The sequence below is a fragment of the Ambystoma mexicanum genome, chromosome 1q, assembly GCF_040938575.1.
Source record: "Ambystoma mexicanum isolate Mex_15411 chromosome 1q, UKY_AmexF1_1, whole genome shotgun sequence".
Lineage (NCBI taxonomy): Eukaryota > Metazoa > Chordata > Amphibia > Caudata > Ambystomatidae > Ambystoma > Ambystoma mexicanum.
In genome coordinates, this window is record NC_090922.1 from 1,019,884,349 (window position 1) to 1,019,911,367 (window position 27,019).

General features: G+C 45.5%; 1 protein-coding gene across 2 annotated transcripts in view; it reads left to right on the forward strand.

The window, feature by feature from the left end:
* The window catches only part of ZNHIT6 (zinc finger HIT-type containing 6), a 480,560-nt gene extending 453,763 nt beyond the window's left edge, over positions 1-26,797 (forward strand). For both annotated transcript variants that reach the window (XM_069641693.1, XM_069641691.1), the window contains one exon: positions 26,060-26,797. In XM_069641693.1, coding sequence (XP_069497794.1) covers positions 26,060-26,070 — 11 coding nt within the window. In that variant the 3' untranslated portion in view covers positions 26,071-26,797. The remainder of the gene's footprint in view (positions 1-26,059) is intronic.
* The last annotated feature ends 222 nt before the right edge of the window (positions 26,798-27,019 follow it).

The following is a 27,019-nucleotide window of genomic DNA, read 5'->3' on the forward strand; positions in this document are numbered from 1 at the left end:
ATGACCTGCTTCCTGAAGGTCTGGAAGGATTCGATAGTTTTAATTTTGAGACGTAGGGTGTTCCAGAGTTGGGGGGGCAAGTACTGTGAAGCTTGCGCCTCCAGCTCTTTTTAGGCGGAATCTGGGCACTGTCAGGCATAGAGTGTTGGAGGATCTAGTGGATCTGGTAGCAGGTTTCATGGTGAAGTTGTTAGCTAGATATGGTGGTGCTAGATGGTTGAGGGATTTGTATGTGAGGCAGATGGTTTTTAAGTCAATTTTTTGGGGTATGGATAGCCATTTGCAGGCTTTCCTGGTGTCGGAGATATGCTCTCGTCTAGGAATGTTGAGGGCTGCGCGCAGAGCGTTATTTTGTATTACGTGCAGCTTGTTGAGTACAGATTGATTAGCACCTAGGTACAGGCTGTTGCAATAATCCAGTTTGGATTGTATGAGGGCCCTGGCGAGGGTGAGGCAGCTGTTGGGAGATAGGAATGGTCTGCTGGCCCTAATGAGCTTGCCGGTGTAGGCAGCGGCTGAGGCGGTCATGTTGGTGTGTTTGGTGAGGTTGGTGTTGGCATCTAGATAGAAGCCAAGGGTTTTCACACTTTTGGCAATAGGGCTGGTGTGGCCGTCGATGGTGATGTTATTGAAGCTAGGATTAAGTTTAGTTAGGGTATTGGTGGATACGACGATGAGGATCTCCGTCTTATCATTCAGGCAGAGACCATGTAAGGCCATCCATGCCTGAATGATGGAGAATATTTTGTTGATCCAGGCGGCGTCTGCTTGGTAATTGCCTGTGATGGTGAGGAGTATTTGGGTGTCATCTGCGTAATTTGTGTAGGTGACACCCAGATGGTCCAGTTGGTCAAATAAGGGCTTTGTAAATATATTGTACAAAGTGGGGGATACACAGGATCCTTGTGGGACCCCGCATGTGATGGGGATGGGTCTGCTGCAGCTGTTGTAGAGAAAACCCGCATGGTTCTGTTAGCCAGGAAGGATTGTATCCATGTGATGGCAGAGGAGGAGAAGTGGGCTGCGGTGGCAAGGTGATTACAAAGGATTTCATGGCTGACCAGGTGAAAGGCCGCTGAGAGGTCTAGTAGGAGTAGGATTGCGGCATTGCCATTATCTTTAATTTCATCAATCTGGCTTTTGAGATCAACAGGGCGGTTTCTGTTCCGTGTTGCGGTCTGAAACCAGATTGACGTAATCCTAACAGATGGTTGGATTCCAGGTATTCCTGAATTTTGATGTAGGCAACTCTGTGTAGGATTTTTAATAGGAAGGGGACTGTGGTGATGGGCCTGTAGTTGGTGGGTATGGCTGGGTCGAGGGATTGTTTTTTTAGGAGAGGGAGAACCCATGATTGTTTTAAGTTGCTAGGGATCGAGTTATTGGTGAAGGATAGGTTGATGAGTTAGGTGATGAAGGGGGAGAGCGCTCTGGCTGCATCTTTTATGATCTGTGCAGGTCAGCTGTCTCCTTTGCAGTATGAGGGTTTCAAGGAGGTGATCATTTTTTTAACTTCAGGGATGGTGACTTTCTTAAAAGAGAAGCCTGGACTGGTATTGTTAAGGGTGGGTAGGCTAGGGTTGGTGACCTTGTTGTTGGAGAATTGTTTGCGTTTGTCCTCAATTTTAGTTTGGAGTCCTGAGATTTTATTGTTGAGGACGTTTTGGATGCTGGTGCACCAGGATTTGTCTTTCAGGCAGGTGTCTAAGTGAAATCGGGTTTTCTAGTTCCTTCAGAATTTTGAATTCTTTGGTGGAGGATCCTGCATGAGCAATCCTGGTATTGTAAACATCTTTTTTGGTGCGGATTATCTCGCTTTTATAAAGTGAGGATAGGTTTATGAGGTTGGATTTGTTTTCCGCAGTGGGGTTAGTCTTCCAAGTGTGTTGTGCCTTGGCTTTCTCTTTTCTGAGTAATTTGAGTAATTTTGAGCTTTGGGTTTGTTTTTGTGTATTTTCAGAGGGGCAACGGTATCCATTGCTATAGTCATTGAAGGTGTCGACCAGGAGATTTAAGCCAGCGTTAGCTGGGAGAGCATTGAGGGTGGGTAGGACCAGTGGTAGTAGGGCTTCAGCAGTGATGTTGCGTTTGTTCCTGGTGGGGCAGGCTGGTGCCAGGGGGTGTTTGTTTGGCGGTGACTGGTTGGTGTTGACCTCAAGAGGGATCATGTGATGATCGGTCCATGCCAGAGGTTGGGGGTCTTTGCAGGTCGTATTGCAATTGTGGGTTGCGACCCAGTCAAGGGTTCTACCTTTTTGGTGGGTGGGGAGTACAATGAGTTGGGTGAGATCGTGTTCAAATAGGACATTGGCTAGGGATGCAGCATGTGCATCGTTAGGGTCTTGGTAACCAAGGTTGAAGTCCCCAAGGATCATGATTTGTGCTGATGGTTTGGAGTTTTCGGTGATGAGGGATGTGATGTCTTCTTCAAAGGTCCCGGGTGGGGGCTGGGGGTCTATATATGAGGTGAAAGGTGATCGTAGTTGTGGGTGAAGTTTGTAGTTTGGGTGTGAGTACCTCGCAGGAGGTGAGTAAGGCTGTAGAGGCTAGTCTGAGGTCTAGGGAGGACTTGCAGATGATCGCTACACCTCCACCTCTGGCGTTAGGTCTATCGGCTCTGAGGATAGAGTACTTGTCTGGGATGCCTAGCGATAGATGTGGTCCAGACGCCTCACGAAGCCAGGTTTCTGTTAGGGCTATAAAGTCGAGGTCGTTGGTAAGGATGATATCTGCAATTTCTGTGGGGTGGGCAGCTAGGGATCTGACGTTGAGTAGGGTACCTTTTAGTGGGGTAGGTGTGGGCTTATTTGGCGCATTGTAGTTTGTGTTGGTTTTGGTGTTAGGTTTAGAATTGGGTCTAGTGGTTGTGGTGGGGAACATGGAGCCTAATCTGACATTGCGTGTGGTGAGGTTGGGAGTAAAGGAGGAGGGGGTTGGGCCGGGAGGCCTAGAATGGACAGGAGGTTTGGTAGTCAGTTTAGTTTGGTTAGACTTAGCGATGGGACTGGGGTGGCTATGAGTAGTGTTGGTGGGTGGGCCTTGGTTGACAATGTAGGTGAGAGGGTGGTGGAGAGTGGGAAGGAAGGGGGGTGCGGAGGGTAGGAATGGTGTGGGGCAGGGGATGGGGTGATATCTGGGGCACCCTAGTTTAGCCAGGCCATCCTGGTGGGCTATGTAGCTGTTACTGCTACAGGGTATGTTGTCCAACGTTATGCAGAAAGGGAACATGATTGTGGCAAGCCAGAAGATCATGGTCTGGTGATGACGGTGCGTGATACTGGAGGCTAGTGGCACTAGTGGGGAGCAGTCCAGACTGTGATAATTGGTGGCTAGTTTGGGCTGGGTAGAATTGCGAGATTGCACATAAATTAAAATACACCTAAGTTTGGGAGTGCATATGGCTAGGAAAGTGACCAGATTCAGCAACGAGTACACCTTGGAGCGCTAAAGTGGCTAAGTTAAAAACACAGCTAGATTCGAATTTGCACATAGGTTAAAATACATCTAGATTTGGGAGTACTTATATCTGTGAAAGAGACCAGATTCAGCAGTACAGTTGGACAGAGTGCACACTGGGACGCTTTAGTGACTAGCAGTGACAAGCTGACTAAGTTGAAAGCACTTCCAGAGTAGAATTTGCGAGGCATAGTGGAGCACATTAGAGTAGAGTACATAGCATGATTGGGCTAGTAACAGTCGTAGTGGTGGTAGGCAGTAACAGTAATCAGGAGAACTGTAGACAAGGTGGTAGGGGGGGCGAGCTAGGAATAGAGATAGAGCAGTAACTTGTGCTAAATTGGATAGTTACAGGTTATACACCGCAGCGCAGGTGCCGGAGCTAATGATAGCAGAATGTCTGGATCGCTTCTGGACGAGTCAGCTGCGGGTGTTAGCAGTGTGCAGTAGTTGCATACGGGTTACCTTGGCATGGCGAGGGGGGTCTGGCAGACACGGCAAAAACAGGCACAAAACAGGTGTTGGCCTTGTTCCTGTGGGCCTTGGGAGGTGTGGGCCGGCTTCACCTGCCGGCGACCAATGGGTGAATTAGGTAGGCCCGGCAGCCTATCAGTGAAGAGGGTTGGAACCTCAGCAGGCTCTGTGGTCGGTGGTGAAGAGGAGGTCGGCCATCTTGGAACAACAAGTACCTCGTGTACTTCAATGGAGATTTGGCAACATCAGATATATTTTAAAAGCGTTATGGATGTAGATGGCTGTGTGAGAGCCTTGCAATCAAATCAAAATGATGCACATATATTGCAACTGCGGATGCAATAATTTGGATGGCAAATTGTGGCAGTATTTGGATCCATTTTTGTTCGATTTGTCTTAGGTGCTTATCCCGGTCTCCACCTCTTGGGTGGTATTTCCGGTTTGGATTATGAACCACAATAAATCGTTGGGCTTGTGGTTTTTACATGTGAAATGTTCAACTAAAGTTTTATCTGCCACACCGTTCTTAAGACAAGACCGTGTTCGCATATCCTTTGCCTTGCCTCTCTTTTAGTTTTGCCGATATAGATCGCCTCACATGGTCATTTAATGCCATTGATGACCCATGATGTTTTACAGGTGGTACATTCGTTAAATTCTCAATGTAAATCATACAGTTCAATGCTTTTCATGTTCGGAGATGGAGAACAAACAGAACAGTTCCTGCATCTCTATAGTGTAAAATCAGTCGACAGACCTCACATCTCTGTGATTGATGTTGTGCTTGAAGGTACATGCTCAAATGTATGAACAAGTGATTGTTTAAGACTTAGATTGTTGTAAAGCAAATCTGGGTTAGGATTAAAGTCCTTTGTTTTTAAGGTATACCAATTTTTGAGAATCACTCTCCAAAGTCAGGGCTATAAGTCGTGACACATGTCATTTTATCTTGTGCTAACCTATTGTGTTTAGTGAGGCAAACCTCCCTGTACATGTGTTTCGCTCGTATCCTTGCGTCCTTTATCACTTGTTTTTGGTTGCCCCGTGATTTTAGTCTACAAGCCACCTCATCACAATGTTTTTCAAAGTCTTCATTTTTAACAATTTCCTTTAATCCAAAGGAATTGCCCATAAGGAAGATTATCCTTGAGGGACCAAGGGTAAAAGCTAGTAGAGTGCAGTAGCATATAATTGTCTGTCTTTTTGCGATATAGACTGGTGTCGATCTACCCCCTTTCATTTTTATAAAGTGTTGGATCTAGAAACACTACTGAGTGTGAATTAGAAGTCAAAGTGAACTTCAGTTGTTGATCGCACATATTGAGCTAGTTCTTAAAACTCATAAGGAGTTTCCACTGTGCCTCTCCATATTAAGATGTCATCAATGAATCAGTGCCAGCATGCAAGTGTCAAAAGGATTGTTTTCAGAAAAAATGAATTAAGATTCAAAGTGGTCCATGTAGAGGTTGCCAATGTCTGGCGCAAACGTTGCCCCCTTACTAGTTCCGTGTCTCTACTGATGGAGATAATTTTCTAACAAAAATTATTTTTCAGTCAGTGCTATTCTGATGTACTCCAAAATAAATGCTGTAGGCAGTTTATCAAATGTGAATGTTCATCTATTAAGATATTACTTCATAATTTGTATTCTGGAGGAGTGCGGAGTACTTGTATACAAGGCCTCTACATCAAAAGTGACTAGCCGGTCTAGTTCTTACACTTGTGCAGCTGACAAAATGTTAATTGCTCTAGTGTCTGGGACATAAGAATGTGTTTTTTGTACAAAGGGCAAATCGACGTACACTGACAGCGGTTTTAGAAATGAATTCATCGCTGACACAATGGGTCGTCCAGGTGGATTAATACTATTTTTGTGTGGTTTTGGAAGTATATAGAACACAATGGTGGATGGATGTATTTTATTGAGATACCTTGTTTCATCTACATCTATCCAGTCTTCCCCTAAAGCATAAGTAGTTAAACTTTTAATCTATTGTAGTCTAGATATTGGGTGCCTGTCCAATATTCGATAAACTGATGCATTATTTAGCTGTTTAAGAGCCTCGTTTTTGTAATCACGTTTCCAAAGCACAATCACTCCTCCTTTGTCCACTGGCTTTATAATGAAATCTGTGTGATTATTGATAGACTTGATGGCTGCATGTTATTTTCGAGTCAGATGATCTCTGAACCTGTTTTTGGTCTGCAGAACTTCAGTTTCTTGTAAGATTTTATTCTCAAAAGCTAAGATCTATGCACATATGCTGAAAGGTGAGGGCCAACATGTAGGGACAGTTTCAGGCATGGAGTGCTCTCCTCTCGTCTGTTATCTGGTTCTCTAAGTAAGTATCTGAGTCTTAAAACTCTTTCTAGGTCAGATTCTGTTGTGAACTTATCTGCCTGTTTGTTGAGAGCACTAATTTCATCAACTGAGGATGTGGTCTGTCCAATAGAAAATCTGTGTTACCACAGAGCGTGGCCTGCAGCGCCTTCGATGAGGTTGCTCCTTTAATGGCCCCCGTCTGAAGCCCGCTTTCATAACAAATGAGATGCAATTCCCACTTATCAATCTGGCAGTTAGTCATTTACTGTGACCGGAATGGTTCGGTCACAGTTGGCAGCATTGTGAGCTCCTAACGCTCACTCATTACACCCAACCGCAGCCGGTGACTGCGGCACCCATCAACTGAGCTCTCCAAGATGGCGGGCAGACCTCGCAACACGAAGAGGAGACGACGCGCCTACTCCGGACCCAGCTGAACTAGCCCAGAGAGGACCCGGGTGATCAGTGTATGCTGTGAGCGAGCTATATGGACCAATTAGCAGATCGCTCGCCACGGCCATGGTACAGCCGAGACCCCGCTCATTAACATAGCTGCGGGGGGTGATTACTCACTGTTCCGCACCACACAGATGCAGGCCCCGGCTCCCAGGTGTGACAGTTAGCTGGGACCAACATCAACGGAACCCTCCGGGGACCCGGCTTTTTGCCGAGCAGCCAATTCTCACATAGGCGCCCCCGGCCCCGATCAGCTATACGATCATCATAGCGAAATCCCCACTGGAAACGTAGCACGACCGAGGCTCCGTCCGTTGATTCAGGCGCGTAGTGTGACTCCCTATCTTCCGGCTCCACTTGGAGGGATGAGCCCTGGCTCCAAGACGTAACATACACTGGGGCTGATATCTCCTGGATGCCTGCAGGACCTGGCACTTCAGCGAGCAATGGATCTTTGTGAAGGCGCATCGGGCCCCAACAAGGTACACAAAGCTCACTACGGTTCGCCTGCAACGGCCGTACCATGGCTGAGACTTCACCCATCAGCACAGGCATGAGAGGTGACTCCCAACAGCACTTGCCATGTAGAGACACAGACCCTGTCTCCCAGGCGCGGCATGTAGCAGGGGCCAGGGGCTGACATCACTTACATGCCTCAAAGACCCAGCGTGTAGAGGAGGACCCAAATAAAGCCTGCACTCCAATCGCCCATTTTGAAGTACAAGGAACGTTCACACCAAAATGTGACGTATGATGAGCAAATAAGCCAGCAGAGAGACGCAGTTGGGCTCTGCCCAGTACCCATCAGAAGAGCAACACCTATTGAAGTACCAATACCCAGACATCCATGGACAGTAAGGTATCCATTGAGAAAACCCTACCAACAAATGAGACGAAATGAAGATTGCCTAAGTACCGTCCCAGAAGAAACCAAAAAGGCCTTAATGGAAGACGAATGGTGATGTCATGAGAGCCCGGACAGACTCACAGATAGAAGAAATGACAACCAAAAAATGACACACAGAGACGAAACACCATGAATAAAGATATTGTGAACCCAAAAGGAAGAGAACGATGTTGAAACACGAAGCTAAAGCTGTAAGCAGGATGAAGATATTCAACCAGCTAACGCTTGAACATATGCTTGGAACCGCAAGAAAGCTAAGAAAACAGTGCGGCTTGCTATGCTAAGTAGAAGAATAGCGCGGCAAGCGCCATTATACACAATCTACCTCAAAATGAAGCACAATGTTATAAGTGCGATTCCACTTCGCACGAAAAGCAGAATCAACTCTGGTTACTAGAGGCCAAACAAGACAAGATTCATGTTCTAGCAAAATGAGAAGAGGAGGCTGAATCGAAACTCACCAGATGCAACTCGTGCCAGGAGAGCCAAGGTCATACCAATAGAAGGAGCTAACAGTAGCTGCATATGATTGAAGCTTAAGAACAGAATATCCTGTCTGTGAAAGATCAAGATAAGGAGGCGTAAGCAGGTGGCAAGCCGAATAAGAATTAAATGCACAAATTGAAAAAAACTAGGCAAATTCACGGTGTGGGTAGCACGTGACCAGCCGAACGAGGAGGAGGCATGGGTTCACACCTACACTTGACATCGGCCCAGACAGAGATATCAAAACTTTTCCAGAAAGAAGATGCAGTTTCGAGGCCAACCACAGTAAAATAATGGACACAAAGTTGCTGAAGCGATGATTGATTGTAACCTTAATTGGAGGAAGGCCAGGTAGCTGAGGGGGCACCCTGCACCTGGCTGACCATTCTGCGTGCTGCTAAGTAAAGTGGAAATGTATGCATGGGGTTGCTGCCAACCCAATCACAATGGACCAAATAATCTAAGGTCCTATAGTTAGTAGAAGCAATGGGACGTCATACTTTTAGTGATGTCTACAGTAGTCATTTTAAAGTTACCTTTTCCTAGCCAAAAGAATTGCATGTTAACTTTTAAGTGTAACACGTAAATTATGACACATTTTGAGTATAAATGTCACTGTTTGTATGAAGTTCATTGGATTTGAAGCGAGACGGACTATTGCATCACTGCTGATTGCCATGACTCCCCGTTTTTTTGTACTTGTCATTAAACGGTCTCCCTTTGCCAAACCATTGAGTTGTCCTTATTGATTGGTGTTGGAGTACTAAATCTGCACCCCCATCCATCTCAAGGTGCTGCTATCTCGTCTTAAAATACTTCGGAGCAAACCGCGGCTCGATGGGCCGGCCGGGGGTCTCCTGAGTACAAGCGCCTCATTGACCAGCTGACCTCTGCGAACAAGAGGGGCGTAGTCAGTCTGAGTCCCCTGACTTGACTGGATTCCCTGAGGACGACCACCACCACATTAAAGGCACCCGCAGCGCCATCCTGGTGACAGTGCTACCCGGAACTGAAGCAAACACAGTGAACTGTCTATGTAACAGCCCTGGGTCCTCACAGGGGAAACCATGACTTAATCTATGCAAACTGATCTGGGAACCCAGAGTACAGGCTGCTTTCCATGATCCTCCCCTCCCCCCAACCGCCAGAGATTCAGTACTGAGAGAAGGACGGTCACCCTATTCCCTCCCTATCCTGGGGATGTCCACCACTACAGAGAAGCAAGGCATCCCTCCAACGAAGGTCACTCAGGACCGGATCTCTCATCAGCATCTGCACGGCTCCTTTTACGCCTCCAGGAGCCCAACACTATGGAGGCTAGAAGTGACGGACGCCCTCATCTTGAGGATACCTACTGCAGCTCCTATCAGCCATATCTCGGAGGAGGCACACCAAAATATACTGAGACCCTGCAAAAATGTTGAAACACCTTAAGACCCCCAAAAGTGCCGCTATCGCTACCATGCTGCTCCCAGCTGAGAAGGGTAAGAAGTCTCAAACAACAAAATCTCTGCCTCAAGCTTCAACGGATGGTGCTGGTCAACTGGCGACCAAAGGAGACATTCAAGCCATTATGTTGGACTAAAGCAGAATTCTGATCCTGTATGTCAGAGCTCACCACTCGAGCGGGCGGAGCAAAGGGTCTTGGAGGTGGAACAGAAAATGGGGGGCATAGAGGACCTAACTCAGGAACACTCAGCGTATCTGGAGACCAGGGCCTGACGGGGCAACCTGTGTATACTGGGGTGTCCCCTCATCGATCCCGGACCAAATTCTTGCAGAATATGAAGGTGACCTATTCCAATCCCTGATGCCACACCTTGAAAAGTCTGAACTCATGCTAGACCGCACCCACAGACTGCAGCCCCAACGAAGGGTTGAAGCGGTCCCCACCCCTCCAGATGTAATCACCCGGGTCCATTTCTATACTACCAAGGAGGCTGTCATGGCAATAGGGTGCTCCCGAGACAAATTATCTTTCCAGTGATACCCCCTCAAAATATTCCAGGACTTGGCTGTGGCAACGATGCAGAAACGGAGGGCCCCCGAGGACCTTGACATTGTTCCTTCTGGACCAAAAGATTAGATACCGCTGCTGTTCTCAACTGCGCTTCAATTCTCCTACGTAGGGGTACCCCGGATGATCAGGCATCTGGAGGATGACTCTCAGGCTGGTGGCACTGAAGAACTCACCCCCACCCCTAAAGCAAAGTGGACAGCTTGGACGAATGTAAGGTGACCGGTCCCCGGGACCCGACGTGCTGGAGGCAAAAGATCGCCAATGTCTCAAACCGGTTCTAGCCCGGACTTGTGATTTCGGACAGTCTGTCCAGCAGACACCAAATTAATAAGGAACACCATCTGTAATGGGCTTCACACGGCTCATGCCTGACTCCAAGGCAAATGTCACCTGAAAAGCCCTTGGAGTGAATTACGGACAGTTTTGTTTCGGTTGGTTAAGGAAGTTTCCGACAGAAAACAGCTTCATATATGGACTGCTTTACTCTCTCATCTCAGTTTACGGCCCCAATGAAGGGCAGTACACTCCTCCCCTTTGTTGAAGGACAAATAATTGTGGGAAGGATCTTCAATGGGGTCCGGGGCCCCCTATGGGATAGAGCGCATCCACCGACCCCACCCTGGAGACATTAAGATCGCAACAGGACTTCTCCATCTGTGCCGGACACTGGGGGTGGTGGACTCATGGAGGGTGTTACACCCAAGCGAGAAAGACTTCTCCTCCTTCTCGCACGCGCACAGGACATCCTCCCGAATAGACCTCATGCTAACCTCCCCACAAATCCTTGCTTTTGTGGATGAGGTGGCCATAAAGACAAAGATACTCTCAGACCATGCCCCGATTAAGCTGACTCTTGGAGCACACAACCCTGACCGCCTCCCCGACGCCACTGGAACTTATACAACCCAATCTGTAACAATATGCCACTGGGAAATTCTATTGCCGAGGTGATCCGGAACTTTTTTTGGGAAAATCCAGTAGAAGACACATCCCCAGCCAATACCTGGGATGCCATGAAAGCTGTGGTTGGGGAAGAGCTGATTGCACACGGGGTGGCACACCAAAAATGCAAACAGACCTGCATGGAATTGGAAGAAGAGGTCCAAGGGGCGGTGGCCCACTACAAAAAGAAGGGCTGGACCCCGAAGACCCATCGTGGCCTACAGACAACCGTGAAGAAGCTGGAGGCCCACTACGCAGCGGAGGCTACTATGCCAAGAACAACAAAGCAAACAAACTCTGGTGTAGAAATTGGCAAAGACAAAGAGAAGGAACACAATAGTGGGCCTGCGAGACTTGCAGGGCAGGGTCCACTACACTGATCATGTCAAGCTACAACTGGCGGCAACCCATCTTTCTGAAATGATTTCGGCATCGCTTTGCGATAAAGCGGAACAGATTAACTATTTGCAGGGCGCCCACCTTCCTCGACTCGAAGGGCCAGAAAGAGAGGTGTTGTATGCCCGATCACAGGGGAGGTGGTGGAGTCAGCCATCAAGTCCCTAAAACCTTGAGCCCCATGCCCAGACGGGTTCACGACGAGGCTCTCCAGTGTCTCTTCCCAGCTGGTATCCCCACTGACGGCCCTCTTCAATTTGTTTGGCATCTCAGGCTCTTATCACTCCATCTCTACAAGAATCTATCACCTTTCTCCTGCTTAAACCCGGTAAAGACCCCAGGGAAAACAGTTCTTACAGATCCATCTCTCTACTGAACATTGATGCCAATATCTATTCGAAAATGCTGGCTAATCGCCTAGTGGCCGTTCTTCCCAATTTAATGGAATCAGACGAAACGGGGTTTATAACACATAGGTCAACGGAGATAACATTCGAAGAGCCCTGAACTTAGTGGACATAGCGACCCAAGATTCACAAAAACTGGCGCTGTTGGCTTTGGACGCCTCCAAAGCCTTCGATAAAGTGGACTTGACCTTTCTACAGCTCACCCTAGAAGCCTTTCACTTTGGTCCTAGGTTCTGTAGAATGATCCTGGCCAACTACCAGTCTCCTACAACCTCTTTCCGGGTCAACTACAATCTATCAGACCCTATCCCCCTGACCTGCCAGATCAGGCATGGATGCCCCCTGTCCCCTCTCCTGTTTGACCTGGTAATGGAGCCGCTCGCTCAGCAGATTCGTACAGATCCTAACATTAAGGGACTGCCGATCGGCACCTCCCAGCATAAGATCTCACTCTATGCTGATGATATACTGCTATCCTTAACCGATATCCATCCCTCCTTGGTATCGGCTCTTTAGGAGCTCCGTAGATTTGGGAAGGTCGCAGGGTTTGCCATTAACTTCGGGTAATCGTCAGCCCTGGGGGTGGGCCTGAAGCCCACGGAGTGGGAAATCCTTAAACCCTTATGCCCGATTCAATGGAGACGGAAATCTATACCCTACCTCGGTGTCTGCATCCCGGGCCAACCCAAAAGATTTATATCTACTGAACTCTTTCCCCCCCCCTGCCTCCACCCCTGCTTTTTAAATAATTGGAGAAGGACCTTGAGCGGTGTACCTCCCAGGAGGTATCTCTTATTGGGCGGATCACCGCCTGCAAGATGAATCTCCTTCCATGATTACTTTATGCCTGTTCCTCTCTGCACACTATGATCCCACTGCCCCCCCCTTCTGCGAATGCAGAGGAAAATGCTTTGTTTCATATGGAGAGGTAGGAGGTCAAGGATACCCCAGAAGGCAATGATGGGCAGCTCCTGTTTGTGGGGATTAGGGGTCCCCAACTTATGTAAATACCATGTGGCATCACAATTATCCCACGCCCAAGCGTGGGCTATGTCTGCCAGGCCCCTGAAATGGGTGGAACTAGAGCAGTCCCGTCTCGCTCTTCCCCTCTGCTTTCTCCCATATATTCCACCCCTGCTACGGAAGACCGGGCAGGGATCCTGCCTCCACCAAAACACTCTTCAGATATGGGACTGGGCATTAAAATACAAGGGCACCCCACATGGCCTGTGCCCTCTCTCCCTGATTTTTCATAACCCGGTTTTCTCGCCTGCGTCTCACCCTTTGAACTTCAAAAACTGGGCGGCCGGGGGTCTGGAGATCCTGGGACAACTCTTTGAGAATGGCCAGCCTTGCACCTTCGAACAATGCAAAATGACCTTTCAACTAGCTGAAACACATGATCTCTTACTCGCAACTTCGCCACTGATGTTCTCATCCCCAGGTTCGACAAGCAGCTACAGAAAATCTCAGCCCTCTTGGATTAACCTTGCATGAACTGCCACTAAGGGGAAAGATCTCCAGTCTATACAAACTGCTGCAGGAAGACACGCTTACCATTAGACCTCCATATATAGCACAATGGGAGGCGGACTTGAGATCCATTCTTACTCTTTTTGCATCACTAATCGGGAGTGTGCCCATAAACAGCTCCTACGCTGGTATTACCCCCGAACTCGCCTTCATCACTTCAACCAATCCCTTGACCCCCACTGTTGGCGCAAATGTGGACAGCCTGGTTCGTATTTGCATATGTGGTGGACCTGGCCTACCGTGCAATCCTTCTGGAACCAATGTGTATCTGCTATAAAAGACATTACTCAAGTTATACTCCCCAGAGAACCAGAAGTCATCCTGCTAGGCACACCTGCACCAGGGGCCTACCCAAGGACAGGGAGAACAGGGAGAACTGCTTACACTACTGCTACTAGTGGGTAGAATCACTATTGCTCGCACCTGGAAGACCACTGAGGGCCCCTCAATGACTCTATGGTGGATCAAACTCTGGGACATCTTGGTGGCAGAAAGTCACGGAAGCTAAAGCTGGCCTTTTACACCAATTCACAGACATTTGGGCTCCACTTAGAGTATGACCAGAACTTCCCGGTGCTGACCCACAAGCCCCGACCAGCCTGATTGGCCCTACAGCTTGGCTCCAAACTAACTACAAACGATCTAGCTCCACTGGGCCAGAGAGGCTGGAGATGAGGGACAGGGCTGGACTGGGAACCAAAAGTGGCCCTGGAAATTGTTTTCAAAGTGGCCCCATATTTCGCCGAAGGAGCGAGCATAGCACGCGAGCCCAACCCTTTTATGAGGGAATTGTGAGTATCCCCCAAGAAGATGTTCGATACAATTAGTCCAAATTAGTGCGTTTAAACCATGTTTAAATCATATATGGATTAACAAAAATTCATGTTTTAAATAAGTTCATGATCTTGCAAATGTCTGTCTTCGGTTGATTAAATTATGTATGAAGAACCACTGCCCTCTTAGACAAAGACAATTTCCTGCAGAAAAGGTTTGCATTTGGGCTAATTTGCATACCCACAATGCTTTTGATCCACACTCATTCCACATAACCATATAAAAAATAAAAGAAACAACTTTCAAAAGAAAAATTCTGAGAGGTCAATTAACTGTGACACGTTTGACTTGCTGTAATCTTGACCCGGACAGGCTAAACAGCATCAAATATTTTAAAAATGAGTTTTGAAAAAATATATGAATTGACTACTGACTTCATATCTGGTCGGCTTGAACTCTGCATTAGTATTTTGTTATTGGTTTTATATAGTTTGAAACTAGCAAGGCAGCAACAGAGTGCGGTGACAGGGAAGTTACAGGTTGTACTAGCTTGTGAATCCCACACTAGGGGGTTGGCATATAACCAGGGTATTCAGTCCCGTCCTGGAAAGGCCTCAGTATGGTGTTCCAGTAGGCCAGGTGCCGGGCGTAGCAAGAGAAGGCCTGTCTCCTGGTTTAATCTCGATTCGTGCAATGGTCTAGCATTACACCTGAGTCGCGACTCGCAAGTAGGCAATGGTTGCCTTATGTGTCATGCGGGCGGTTTTGATATGTGTCCAGGATGGTTGGGAAGTCTACTGTGTGCTTTATGCATGCTGTGAACACAGCCCATATGTCTGAGTGGTACACCCCTCCCATGTCTCATTGGTACACTGTTTGACCACTTGAGTTCACTGAATACGTCTGTACACTTGTCTAAGTGTTAGGGAGAATTCTCGTAAATGTGCTAATTCCCTTCATGTTAAAGACCTCCAGCAACTTTGCTGGATTTTGAGGACTTGATTTTTTTACCTAGAAAGTGTGTGAGCCTTTTTTCCCACTCTTTCATGTGTTTTGATGAGTGTTTTACATTTGTGTTCTTTGATTATGGCGTTTTAGATAACTCCATGGGCATCTTCTTTTGATGTGTGTTACACAGCACCTTCAGTATAGTGACACAGGGATGTCTTTTAGACTTCCCAAAGGTTTAAGTACCTTCTCTGGGATAAACTACTGTTTCCCGGAGAATGTAAAGTGAAATTGACTTTACTAGTCTTTTCCAACTTCCTAGACCCAGCACACACCATCTTACAATGGAGTGCTGGAGGGGTTACATAGTACTCCCTGTGTCAAAACACTCATGTAGCAGTCAAATGCTACCCTTTCCTGTTGAAAAGGCTGGTGGCAGTGGTTTTAAAACTAACTACCATGATTTTTCCCGACCGCGAACACCGGTAGCTAAAAATCACAGGAGCCATGTTTTTGGTCCCTTTGTTCGTGTGACTTTGGCGGGCTTCAGGACTGAAGTCCGCCCTTGGCGTCTGAGTTTCTGGGGTGGGCAGGAAGTGAGGGAGGTGCCCGAAACTCCCTGTGCTTAGTCTCCTAGGAGACCCAAATGCACTCTGGCATGATTGGCTGGCTGACTGTCCAGCAAGGACAGCCACCCTGCTGGATGAGTGACAGCTATGCTGGAATGAAAGGGAGAAAACTGTTTAAAAGGCGAGTCTCGTCGACTGGAAGGCAGAGTCGACCACTGGACTGAAAGAACCGAAGACGAGCTGGAAGAGGACGGCTGCTGAAACCACTGGACCGTCGGTTTTCCCGGTGAAGCCCTGTTGCAGGTCCGAATTGCCAAACTCCATTCGACAGAGAAGCTCCTTCAAGGACGGCTTCTTCCTTTGAGTTGGTGGGACAAATCAACTAGTAATACACCTGGATACCATTCTCAAGGCTGGTTAGGTTTAACCAGGGAGAGGGACACCAGTTTGTGTTCTTGAATCTACAGCTACTCGAACTGAAGTGACTCCATTTTGTTTGCTTTCTTCAACAATCCCGTGCAGTGCAGCAGTCCCCCGACGTCCTCCCTCTTGTCCCCACGACTGAGGCTCAGGAACAGCGAGATCTGCAGGAACTGCCAGGAACCACGACTTCAGCAACATTTGTTTTCTTCATACAAAGGTACTGTGCCAACCCAATTGAGAGAACGCCACTCTCGCGGTGAAAGTTCGTGAAACTTTCCCAACTCGCAGGCCTAATCAGCCTGTGACCCCACAAATGATTCTTTTTCACCTAAACTACTTCTGAGAACTTTTACAAAGACTTTACCGTTTGATACCAGAACTGCTCTTTCCTATCCAGAACGCTAGCCCATTGACAGCCTATTGACTTGAATTTAACTATTCTGGTGACCTGAAACTATTTGCACTGCCTAGAAAGTATATGTAATCTGTTCAACTTACTTTTGTCCTTTTTGCTCACTGCTAAGTAACTGAACTGCCATTTGGCTCTTTTTTCAGGGGAGCTCAAACTGTCATAAACCTAGAGTTTTGTATTGAAGTGTATTGGTATATAATATTAAGTTGTCTTCTTCTAGTGAAATGTTTTATAAATGATTGTGTAATAAATTAATAAGTGTTTTACCAAGAAACCTTGAGTATAAGTGTCTACCTGAACCACTGTGATTGAAAGTCCTCTGTGTAACTACTTGTACTGCTCACATTCACTCTTGAGATAAGCCTGGCTGCTCAGCTCACTACCAACAAACTGTGTGGTACAGACTGATACCAAAGGTTGGCCTTGCTTACACCTGTAGTCCCAATTGTGTGTGGTGGTCCCAGAGGGTACTACATGCAATTCTGTCTAACAACAAGTTTTGCATTCTATAACCGAGAGTGTTATGTTACATCTGCGTGGTACACATACTACACAGCCGTGGCTTTGCACACAACAGTGTATATTCGAGTGGTACACATTGGACAAGACTGGAGGACCCCCACTGTGTGAGCCATACTCATGCATTGAACTAACTTATACAGCGCATAGCACGAATATGCGCTCAACAAAACCTGCACATGCATCTGTGCTCCCCAAACAGTGCATTGCTGCAGAGCGTGCAGTGTGCACCACTACATTATACAGCGCATAGCATGAATGTGCGCTCAACACAACCTGCGCATGCATCTGAGCTCCCCAAACAGTGCATTGCTGCAGAGCACTGCACTGCGCTCAGGCTCGACGTCCCAGGGTATTGGCGGTTTGCAGCCCAGGAAAGTTGAAGCTCTTCATGGGATGGCTTGAATTGAAAGTCATTTTAGGACTGATTGTGCCCTCCAATCCAAGGGAGGAAGTAGTCCTCTTCGTAGCTTCTTCCCTGTCAATTTGTAAACTGGATCAGGACAGCAGTGGTACTTCAGCAGGTTTCACCAATAGCTGGAAGGGACTGCAGACGTCTCGGGTCATAGTCTTCTCTGGCTCTTCGGTTCCAGTGGTCAACTTGGCTTTTTCCCCAAGATCCTTGCCTTTTATCCAGGAACCCAGCCAAATTACAGTCATGCCACATTCTAACCTTGTGTGTTAGTTGTCCTTTTAGGACAACCAGTCTCTCAGTTGGGACTGGTTCCAGGCAGACATGCCAGAAGACAAAGAACAGCAGAGTTTTGGACTCCTCCCCTGCTTCCTGTTCACACAGACATACTGTAGCCTCTGCAGGCTTCACAAAGTATTCCCTCCGAAGACAAAGTCAAACCAGGACCTCCCCCACCTAGGACGGCAGAAGGACCAAAAAAGGACAAGAACACAAGAAATGGCAAAACAAGGAGAGCCACCATTTTGGGTCAATGATGACCCTTTTGTCTATTACTGCAGCTGTGAACACATCCACGCTATGAAAAATCCACAAAAGTCGGATGAACATATCCACTACCAGCAGACATTTGAGTATGCTTGTCCCTGTAACAGAAATGTTAAAGGAGCAGTGAGAAAGATGATACTATGTAATCCCTCAGCACTCAACATAAGTTGGTGTGTGCTGATCTCACAAAGGAAAAAGATGAGCAGGACTAAAAGTACCCCCCCCCCCCGTATCCTTGGGAACAGTAGTTCTCAATGAAAATTTAAGAATATAAAAAGGAACGCCCAAAATGCTCCTAGCAACTCTGCACAAAGTGTGCTGTGTGCTGCAAAAGTAAATCAGTTGCCTTTGGAAATATGGAGGAAAGCACAACCCCATACAGTAAAGTAAAAACATAATGAACTGGTTGCCCATGGTCAGTGCAATGAGAATGAATGAGGGAAGAACAGACAAAAAGGTCCAGAAGTCCTGGAAACAATGCCCGGTGTCTCACAGGTAAAGGGCATTTGGCAATAATATGAGATCTCCTTAACATAGGGGCACTTACTTTAAAAACACCGGACTGTTCAGACCTTTTCCTCCTGAAGGATATCTTGGTGGAGGCAAGAAAAGTGTGGGGAAAACAGCGCTTCAGCCAACCCATAAACAAAAAAATAGATGCTCACTACAGGCTTCAGGCGTCGGAGGAGATTCCTCTAACCTAATGCCCCCTTCCTTCGACAGTGTTAGCAGTGCTACCCTCCACTCAGTCTTTGGCATCTTTCTCTTCAGTATCCCTAGTGTTATCAAAGGAGGTCAAGATTTTAGAGGGCGTTGGAAAGAAAGTGTTAGCGAACGCAGCCCTCCAACTCTTCACAGGCAAATGCAGAAAATGTCCTGGCAGGGGTCAACCTAAAACTGTAGAAGGAGCTCTGAGTTCGAACAGTTCATCCCTCAAGACAAACTCGACCATTTCAAGACCGGTCTGCCGGATGCCAGGGTTCTGGCTCAAGATTAGAAGCTGCAGCCCATCATATAGATACTTCGGCGATTGGTTTTATGATCCGTGTTGTCACCCGTCAAGCTTTAATCCATGCAACCAAGTTTACAAAGGAAGTCCAAGAGAAGATTCTGGACCTTCCTTTTGAGGGTGAAGAGCTTTTCTACAGATCTACCGATGAGCTTGCCAAGACAAATGTGAGTACTTTGACAGAAAAATCGCTGTCCGTCCCCACAAAAGCACCAGTGGTGAAATCTTCTTACCTAGTTCCATATCCTTTGCAGGTTTTAGAACCAGAAGTAAAAGAAGCCAGACCGCTCCCTGCAAACAGCAAAGAATGATTAGTCTGGGGTTTTCTCTCACTCAACAGCCTCCTCCTCAGGGACCAATACACCTTCTTGGAATAAAAAAAAAATGTTTTGGAATGGTCCCACATGACTCCTATATGGGGACATAGTTATGTACATCTGGAGGCTTGGCAGACCATCGCAAAGGATCCTTGGGTCCTGTGTTTCACGTGTTCGGGTTTCCTTCTCCCTCTCCCACCAGTTCCCCCTTCAGGTCATTCAGTGACAGGAGCTCCTTCTCTCTGTTCGTGAGTTAAAAACTATTGAACATAAAGGCAATATAAGCAGACCTTCTGGTATTAGAGGGTGGGGGTCTCTACTCCCGCATATTTACAAAGGCGAAATCCAACCAGGCTGGCATGCGCACCATTTTAAACCTGTCAGAATTCAATCTTCACATTCCCAAGAAAAGTTTCATGAGGATCCTGCCTGCACAGATCTGTTCGATTATTGGCTGTGCATAGTGGATCTTCCGGATGTGTAACTTCACATCCCAATATGGCCCCAGCACCGCAAATGCCTTAGGTTTTCGGTAGGGAGCAAACATTTCCAGTACTGACTCCTTCCTTTCAGACTGAGCTCGATGCCAAGAGTTTCTACCAAAATGATGGCTGTGTATCAGCTACTTTTCTCATGCTTCTGGGAGTCCATGTCTATCCATATTTGGACGACTTGCTCCTCAAATGTCACTGTCCTCCAAAAGCATCTCTCAAATGCAGATGTTACTACAGCTGCTGTTCAACTTGGGGTTATTCGTTTACTGGAGGAAGTATTGTATGATGGTCACTCGATCTCATTTTCTTAGGTTTCTGCTGGAACACTACAATTCCCCTGGTTTTTCTAACGGAAAACTGAATTCAGGATCTAATTCGAACATGTACCTTTTTTCTGAATTCCACCCACATGACGGCATGGTGGTTCCAGGGGCTTCTGGGCTTGATGGATTCCTGTGTTTTAGCTCTTCCCCTAGCTGTGTTAAAAATGAGGCACTTGCGGTTAGCCCTGAGACAGACCTGGTCTTAGGCAAAGGATACAGACTGTCAGTTGATTCTAGTGACTCCAGAAATGATACCCAACCTCAAGTGGTGGTCGAACTACTCCAATCTCAGAAGGGGCCCCTTTTTTAGAACCGTCCTCTCGCGACACTAACAGTGGACTCCTCTCTTCTGAGATGGGTGCTACGTTGGGACACCTGGAGGTGTTCGACCGATGGTCTCCCTTGGACAGTGAACACCTTACCAATTGCCTTGAATTCCTAGCCGTTATTCTGGCCCTAAAAGCTTTGCAGTCCAGCATCACCAACCGAGTAGTCTGTGTCAGGACCAACAACTCTGTCTCAATGTTTTACATAAACAAGCAAGGGGGGACCAAGTCCCTTTCCCTAGTTCGGCAATCCCTACAGAAGTGGGAATGGGCATAGAGAAAGGGAAATGGCTTCAAGCAGTGCACATCCCTAGCCAAGAGAACACAGTGGCCGGTCTTCGGTAAACAACAAATGGAAATTAAATTATTAAGTTCTCTCCCATCTCTTCAGTCTGTGGGAGACTCAGAGTATAGACGTATTTGCGACCCACAGTGACAAGAGATGTCTGCTGTATGCTTCCAGAAAGGGTCTGGGCTCTAGAGATCTCCTGGGACGTAGTGTCAGCATTGGCTATCCCATTCATTGTGCTTTACTGATGCTGCATGAAGCAAAAGACTGCACAGTGGTGTTTAAAGCACCTGGTTTTCGGCATTTAAAACTGTCCACTTCTCCACCAATTCAGTTGCCGGACATTCCCAATATCCTTCACCCGAGATCAGATCGCTAGCACAATGTTATCTATCAGATGATGTGTGTTATACAGGCAGTGTGCATACCTTCTGCCTTTCAGTCCACCCTATGACTGGAGAGTTTAAGACAAAATAAAGAATCGGAGGACTGTTATTTAATACTTGCAGTATTCTTTCCAAATGAGTTCATATAGTTCATGAGAAAGATCCACCTCAGAATTGTGCACTCTTGAAATGTTAACATTTCGAATGTGATCCAGTAATACATCATTTTATTGGCTTCCTTGCACACCAACATCCTGCAACAGTCCACATTGGAAGTAATTGAAGAAATACTTTGAAGTAGAACAGATCAGGATCTGGCCCCTAATTCCTTTTTAATGTGGTATGCAGAATTCACCCTCATAAAGAACTACTTTGAATTTGCAGGGGAACTATACCAGCAAAACGAGGGACAGCGATGGGAGCAACCATGGCATCCAGTTTAGCTAACCAATATGTAGAGATTTTTGAAAAGTCAGTGATTTATGCTGAAACCAACCCCTACAGGGAGCATATTAAAGAATGGACCTGATATATTGACGATGTGCTGTTGGTGTGGGAAGGTACTGATGATCTGGTTAACACTTCTTTTAGTTGGCTAAATACTAAACATCAACATTTGAAATTCACCATGATGTTTAGCAACAAGGAAGTCCATTTTCTTGACATCACGATCTACCACAAACTGGGGAGACTTTTGGGGAAACCCTACCAGAGCCCCACAGATAGAAATTCACTATTGAAATACAATTGTCACCATATAAACCATCTAAGATAACCTACTCCTCAGCCAATTTGTACGACTGAAAAGAAACAGTAGTGCCAGAGGCATTTGAATAGGAGGCACACACACTCTCCAAAAAATTTAGAGCGTATATCTGAAGAAGGTTATTAAAAAAGCAGCTAAGAGAGCTTTTAATAACCACAGAGAAGCCCTGCTTCAAAAGACCAATAAAAACGATGGACAATAAACTGGTGTTTGCCTCCACACACACCAACTGTAGTCTGAAAATAAGGCACATAATGGAGAAACATTGGCGGATCTTTGAGATGAGCAGTAATGGTTTGGAGCGACCACGTTTTGATTACCATAGGAGTACATCTATTGGAAATATGCTAAGCAAGAGTAGGTTATCTAAAACTAAAGACACAACAAGCTCAATACAGAGGTCATGGTGCTTGGCACCAATTGAGGGCCACTTCCCTTGTTGGAAGTGTGGGGTATGTAAACATAGCAAAAAATCCAAGACAGTTGAAATTGGATTAAATAAGCCCTGGATAGTGAAGAGCTTTACAAATTGTGACTCTGAACATGTAGTGTATATGATTCCCTGCCCATGTGGACTCAACTATATAGGGAAAACCAATAGAAAAATAAAAACTAGGATCATGAAATATCATAGCTGTCTAGAAAAATCAGATTTAACAGGCACCAATGGTGAAACACATTGGGAGACTACAGCATGGCTGGGAGGAGTTCACATGGACAGTATTGCAGAAAATATCTGGTGTAAACATGTTGATTTTCCTAACAAAGAGTGGTGGCAGAGGCCTAAATGAGGAGGTGGAATGGGATAGGATCTAAAACCAGGTGGACTATTTCTACACACAGGCAATAGGATCCATATTAAAGAGTAAAAACGTGGTTCAATGACCGGAATACCATGAACTGTATTTTTAGAGTCCACCCAGTAGTTTATCAATGCTACTGCTACTGCTGCTACTGCTGGAGTGAATGCTTGATATTAAGAGGGAGATCGTGAATCCCCCCCCACAGGGATACACACTTATTGAGATCAGTCTAAAATGGCCACCCGTTTTGCTAGATATACCATAGAGACGTAATGTCTTTTAAAATATAGAAGTCACGGTGTGAAAGCTGGCGCAGTAGAGCGAGTGGTGAGCGAGAATTAGACGACCAGATACAGCCAAGGGAGCTTCTTGTTTAGAAATGCAGACCACGACTATAAACGTGGAAAAAATGCAAAATTATAGAGCACGTTGCTTGGTCCGCTAATGGCGGTATGCATTTCTCATTTTTGTTCATGCAGGATTGCGAGCTTTCTCGTTTGAGTGAATCCTGTTAGAGGACTACACCGGACAGGAGTTGAGAAGCCTGCACTACTCTCCCTATCCACAACAAGTGTAATGTTGTGTAAGAGAAGGGGTGAATAACCAGGATATTTTACGTTGAAAAATGTTTAGACCCGAGTCTGACTTCATCGATGGAGAATGACCATAATATTGCTCCCTGTTAAGAAGTTACACTGTGGATCTGCTGCCGGTCGTATTAGACGAGATTCCCCACTTATGAGAAAGAAAAACCGCACAAATAGAGGAGAGTACAGCTGAGGCTTTAGAAAAAATGCAAAGCCGTAGATAAACGAGTCAGTGCTATGCTATGCTGTGATGGTGCTGGTTACAAAGACAGTATGACCCGAGTAGAAATGTTTGATGCAATTTTGACATTTCTCCCTATTTCTTTGAGGGTACTGAGTCTGAGCTGCTTTATGGTGACTCTCCCACCAGTCTCTGCGACACACCGCCTAGGACTCACCTACAGTTAAATTATATCCTGTTGTGTGAGGGTCTATATGTGGCATTCTTTGATGATTACAATTCGTTTTGTTAGCACATTGAGCTAAATCGGTGGTGGTCTTTTTATTTGTAGTAGACAGGAGGACGAAAGGAGGAAGAAAACTGTTTCTAAAGTGTTTTAATAATTATCAAGAGTGACTGAGTTAATAGCTCCTGAAGAATTTTCTCCAGTTGGAGGTTGTTTGGAACAGAAACATGTTGAGTTTAAGATGAGACTGATGGTATATAAATTGAATTTTTGATGTTTCTGTAATGATGTAATAAAATGTGTTTATTTTCATAATAATGAGTAGATTGATGTCATCTGATGCGCCTCCATTTTCTACTTAACATTGTATAAGAGCTTGGTCCTGGATTACTGCAAGTACTGAATAACCACAGTCCTACCATTCTTTATTTTGACTATTAATGCATACCTGAACACTGATTCTTCTTCGTTCACCCTCACAAATCTAGCTATAAAACAACACTTTGATGGCCTGTTGCATCTTTTACCGCTTGTCAAAACCCCTCGGCCAACATAGGACCCAAATGTGGTGGTCAACACACTTTGCCATAAGATGTTCAAACCTATGGCAAATGTGGATCTCAATTGCCTCCCCTGAAAGGCAGCATTACTTAAGCAAGAAGAATTGGCGAACTTCAAGCTCTGTGCATTGAAGCACTCTTTCCATAAAGATAAAGTGGTTCTTCGTGCACATCCATCTTTTCTTCCTCATTTTGGAGTTCCAAATTAATCATTCCATTACCTTGATGATGTTTTTTCCGAACCCTTCATCAGACGCTAATGGGTCCTACATAACCTAGATGTGAGGAGGGCCCTTAAGCTCCATCTGAATTGGACAGAGAACTTAAGGGCTTTCCCATCTTTTTGTAAAATTCTGGAATGGCAAAATGGCAAAAAAGGAACACAGCCTCTAAGGCTACAATTTCCCGCTGGGTAGTTTACTGTATTGCAGAGGTCCACACAGTACAAGGCCTGCAGGCTCCCAAGGCATCTACACACATCTAGTGTGGGGTAAAGCTGCCTCTGTGGCTTTCCAAAAGTCAGTTCTCTGGTGAGCCATTTGCAAGGCGGCCACGTGTGCCCCTACCCTCTGCATTTTGTAAACATTACTGTATTGACCCGAGTTCTAGGACTGTCACTCAGTTCAGTCAGGCAGTACTCAGAAACCTCTTTAACTAGAGGAGTTTAACCCATCCACGTGTAGATTTATCAGTGTTTAGGAATCTCCCGGTAAAGGGGACTATGGACTAGGAGTATGTTAGTCACTGCTGTAACTTTTTCTTTTTCTCTATATAGCAATGTACACAACTGGGGGTCAGTGTGGTGTCAGCACCCAAATGCTACGTGTAAGACAAGTCGCAGTATTATTTGGCTCAGGGGGAACAGAACATAATATACTTAACTGTAGATAAAGAAGCTCTCTAGGATGCAGAGTAGGTGGCCCCACTAGTAAACCACTCTAAACTATTAAGAGGAAATTGTCTTTCTTCACAGCAGACTTTCTTCTTTCTAGTGGTGGATGGCATACTCGTTGTTGTCGCCATCATATTTGTGAAATCATGGTGGAATTTACCTGGGCCTTTTATTTAGTCTTTGAAGGCTTTGGTGAACCCTAGCTTGAATTAGATACTTTGGCAAATTAAAATCTGTTGGTTAAATTGAGTTCTAATGTCACATTTTATCATCTTAAATTCCTTATTTATGTTGTCCCTGCTTAAGCTTTCCTGTCCTCTGTGGGGGGACACTTTACTACAGCTGCTGATCTATTGACAGAATGTTTGGAATGCTTTTGGGCCGTCCTATGGATAAGTGGCGCACCAGACACATCTACTCTTCTTCTTTTACTCTAAAGCAGGCAAATAGTCCTAGAGAATAAATATATGGTGTAAAATAATCGCAACAAACAATAGGCAAAAGACATGTTTTAGAGTGAAAATGTAGCTTTGTTCACTTAAAAAAATGCCTCGATTGCAAAATGGAATTAATTTTGTACTCTCTATAAAAATAAAAAATATATCATTTTACGCCATCTTCAAAGAAATGGGGTGTACAATACTCTAACTATAACATCTTAACTTTAGTCCTGCTGTTTGTGAAAATGCATTTTCCTTCTTCCCATTTTGTTGCGCGAATACCTGTTCCCTTGAATTTGCAAGTTCTTAAAATCTATGTATCGTTTTTCACACAGTTCTCTTGGTTTATGAAAGCACCTAGATGTTAGATATGCTTTCTGCTCTTAACAAAATGTTGTTCATTCACTAAAAGGAGAACATTAAATTGCATTAACAGCAGGCCTTTTTTTATTTCCAGAAACAAGATGAGCAGAATGTACCTTCATGTGTTCCATCACAAATTAAAGAAGCGAAGACCTGAAACAGCTCCTGAAAGTTGGATACAAGAAAATGCGTACCCCAGCATTTGTTCCATTATATTTTAAATCGGGTTTCCGTTTAATAATGGCCAAAAAAGTTGATACCACATAAAAGCTAGGTTTATTGAGAATTCTTTCCAAGCAAGTCAATGTTGTTTCTCACTTTCTGTTGGTGGCAGTAGAATAGTTGTGTGACCATTCGAGGATTACATTTTTTACAGACCGTGTTTCTTACGTTTGATTCATGCAACACACGTTTTGATTAATGGTATTGTGTCCGTATGGTTTGGCTTTGTATTTGGGCACTAGTGCACTTTAAAATTAGCATAACTGGGGGATCTAGCAAAACCATTATATTGTAAGGTAAGAATACCTGAACGTCTAACCCGCCATTGCAATAGGAAAGCTTTCTTTTGTCCTTGGGACCACAGCGGTGGAGTGACATGGATTTCATAGACCATACTCCGCTGTTCATTTGGATTTTTTTAAAGACCAATTAGGATTTTACTAATGAACAAAACTATAATCTGCTTTGTGTAAAGTGTTCAAATTTCTATATGCAAAGTATGCTATCAAGCTTTTAATATCCAGTTTACAGTTGCATGCAATATTTGGTAATGCTACTCTTCATTTTGAACCTTTATAATGTTTAAATTAAAGTGTATATACAAAAAACATTTGATTGGTTTGTGTAGTTAGTTCATCTCCAATGCAGAAGACTATTGCTTGGTCTCGAACTTCTGCTAAGGTGGCAAGTTTACATTATCTAAGCAATATCCATCATTTCTCCAGCATGGGGTCTGGCATGGATTCACATGTCAATAAATATTCCCCGTCGTCAGGCTGGGAATCCTCGGTAAAGAAAAAACCAGTATCAGTTTCGTTTCTGATCTGTCTTT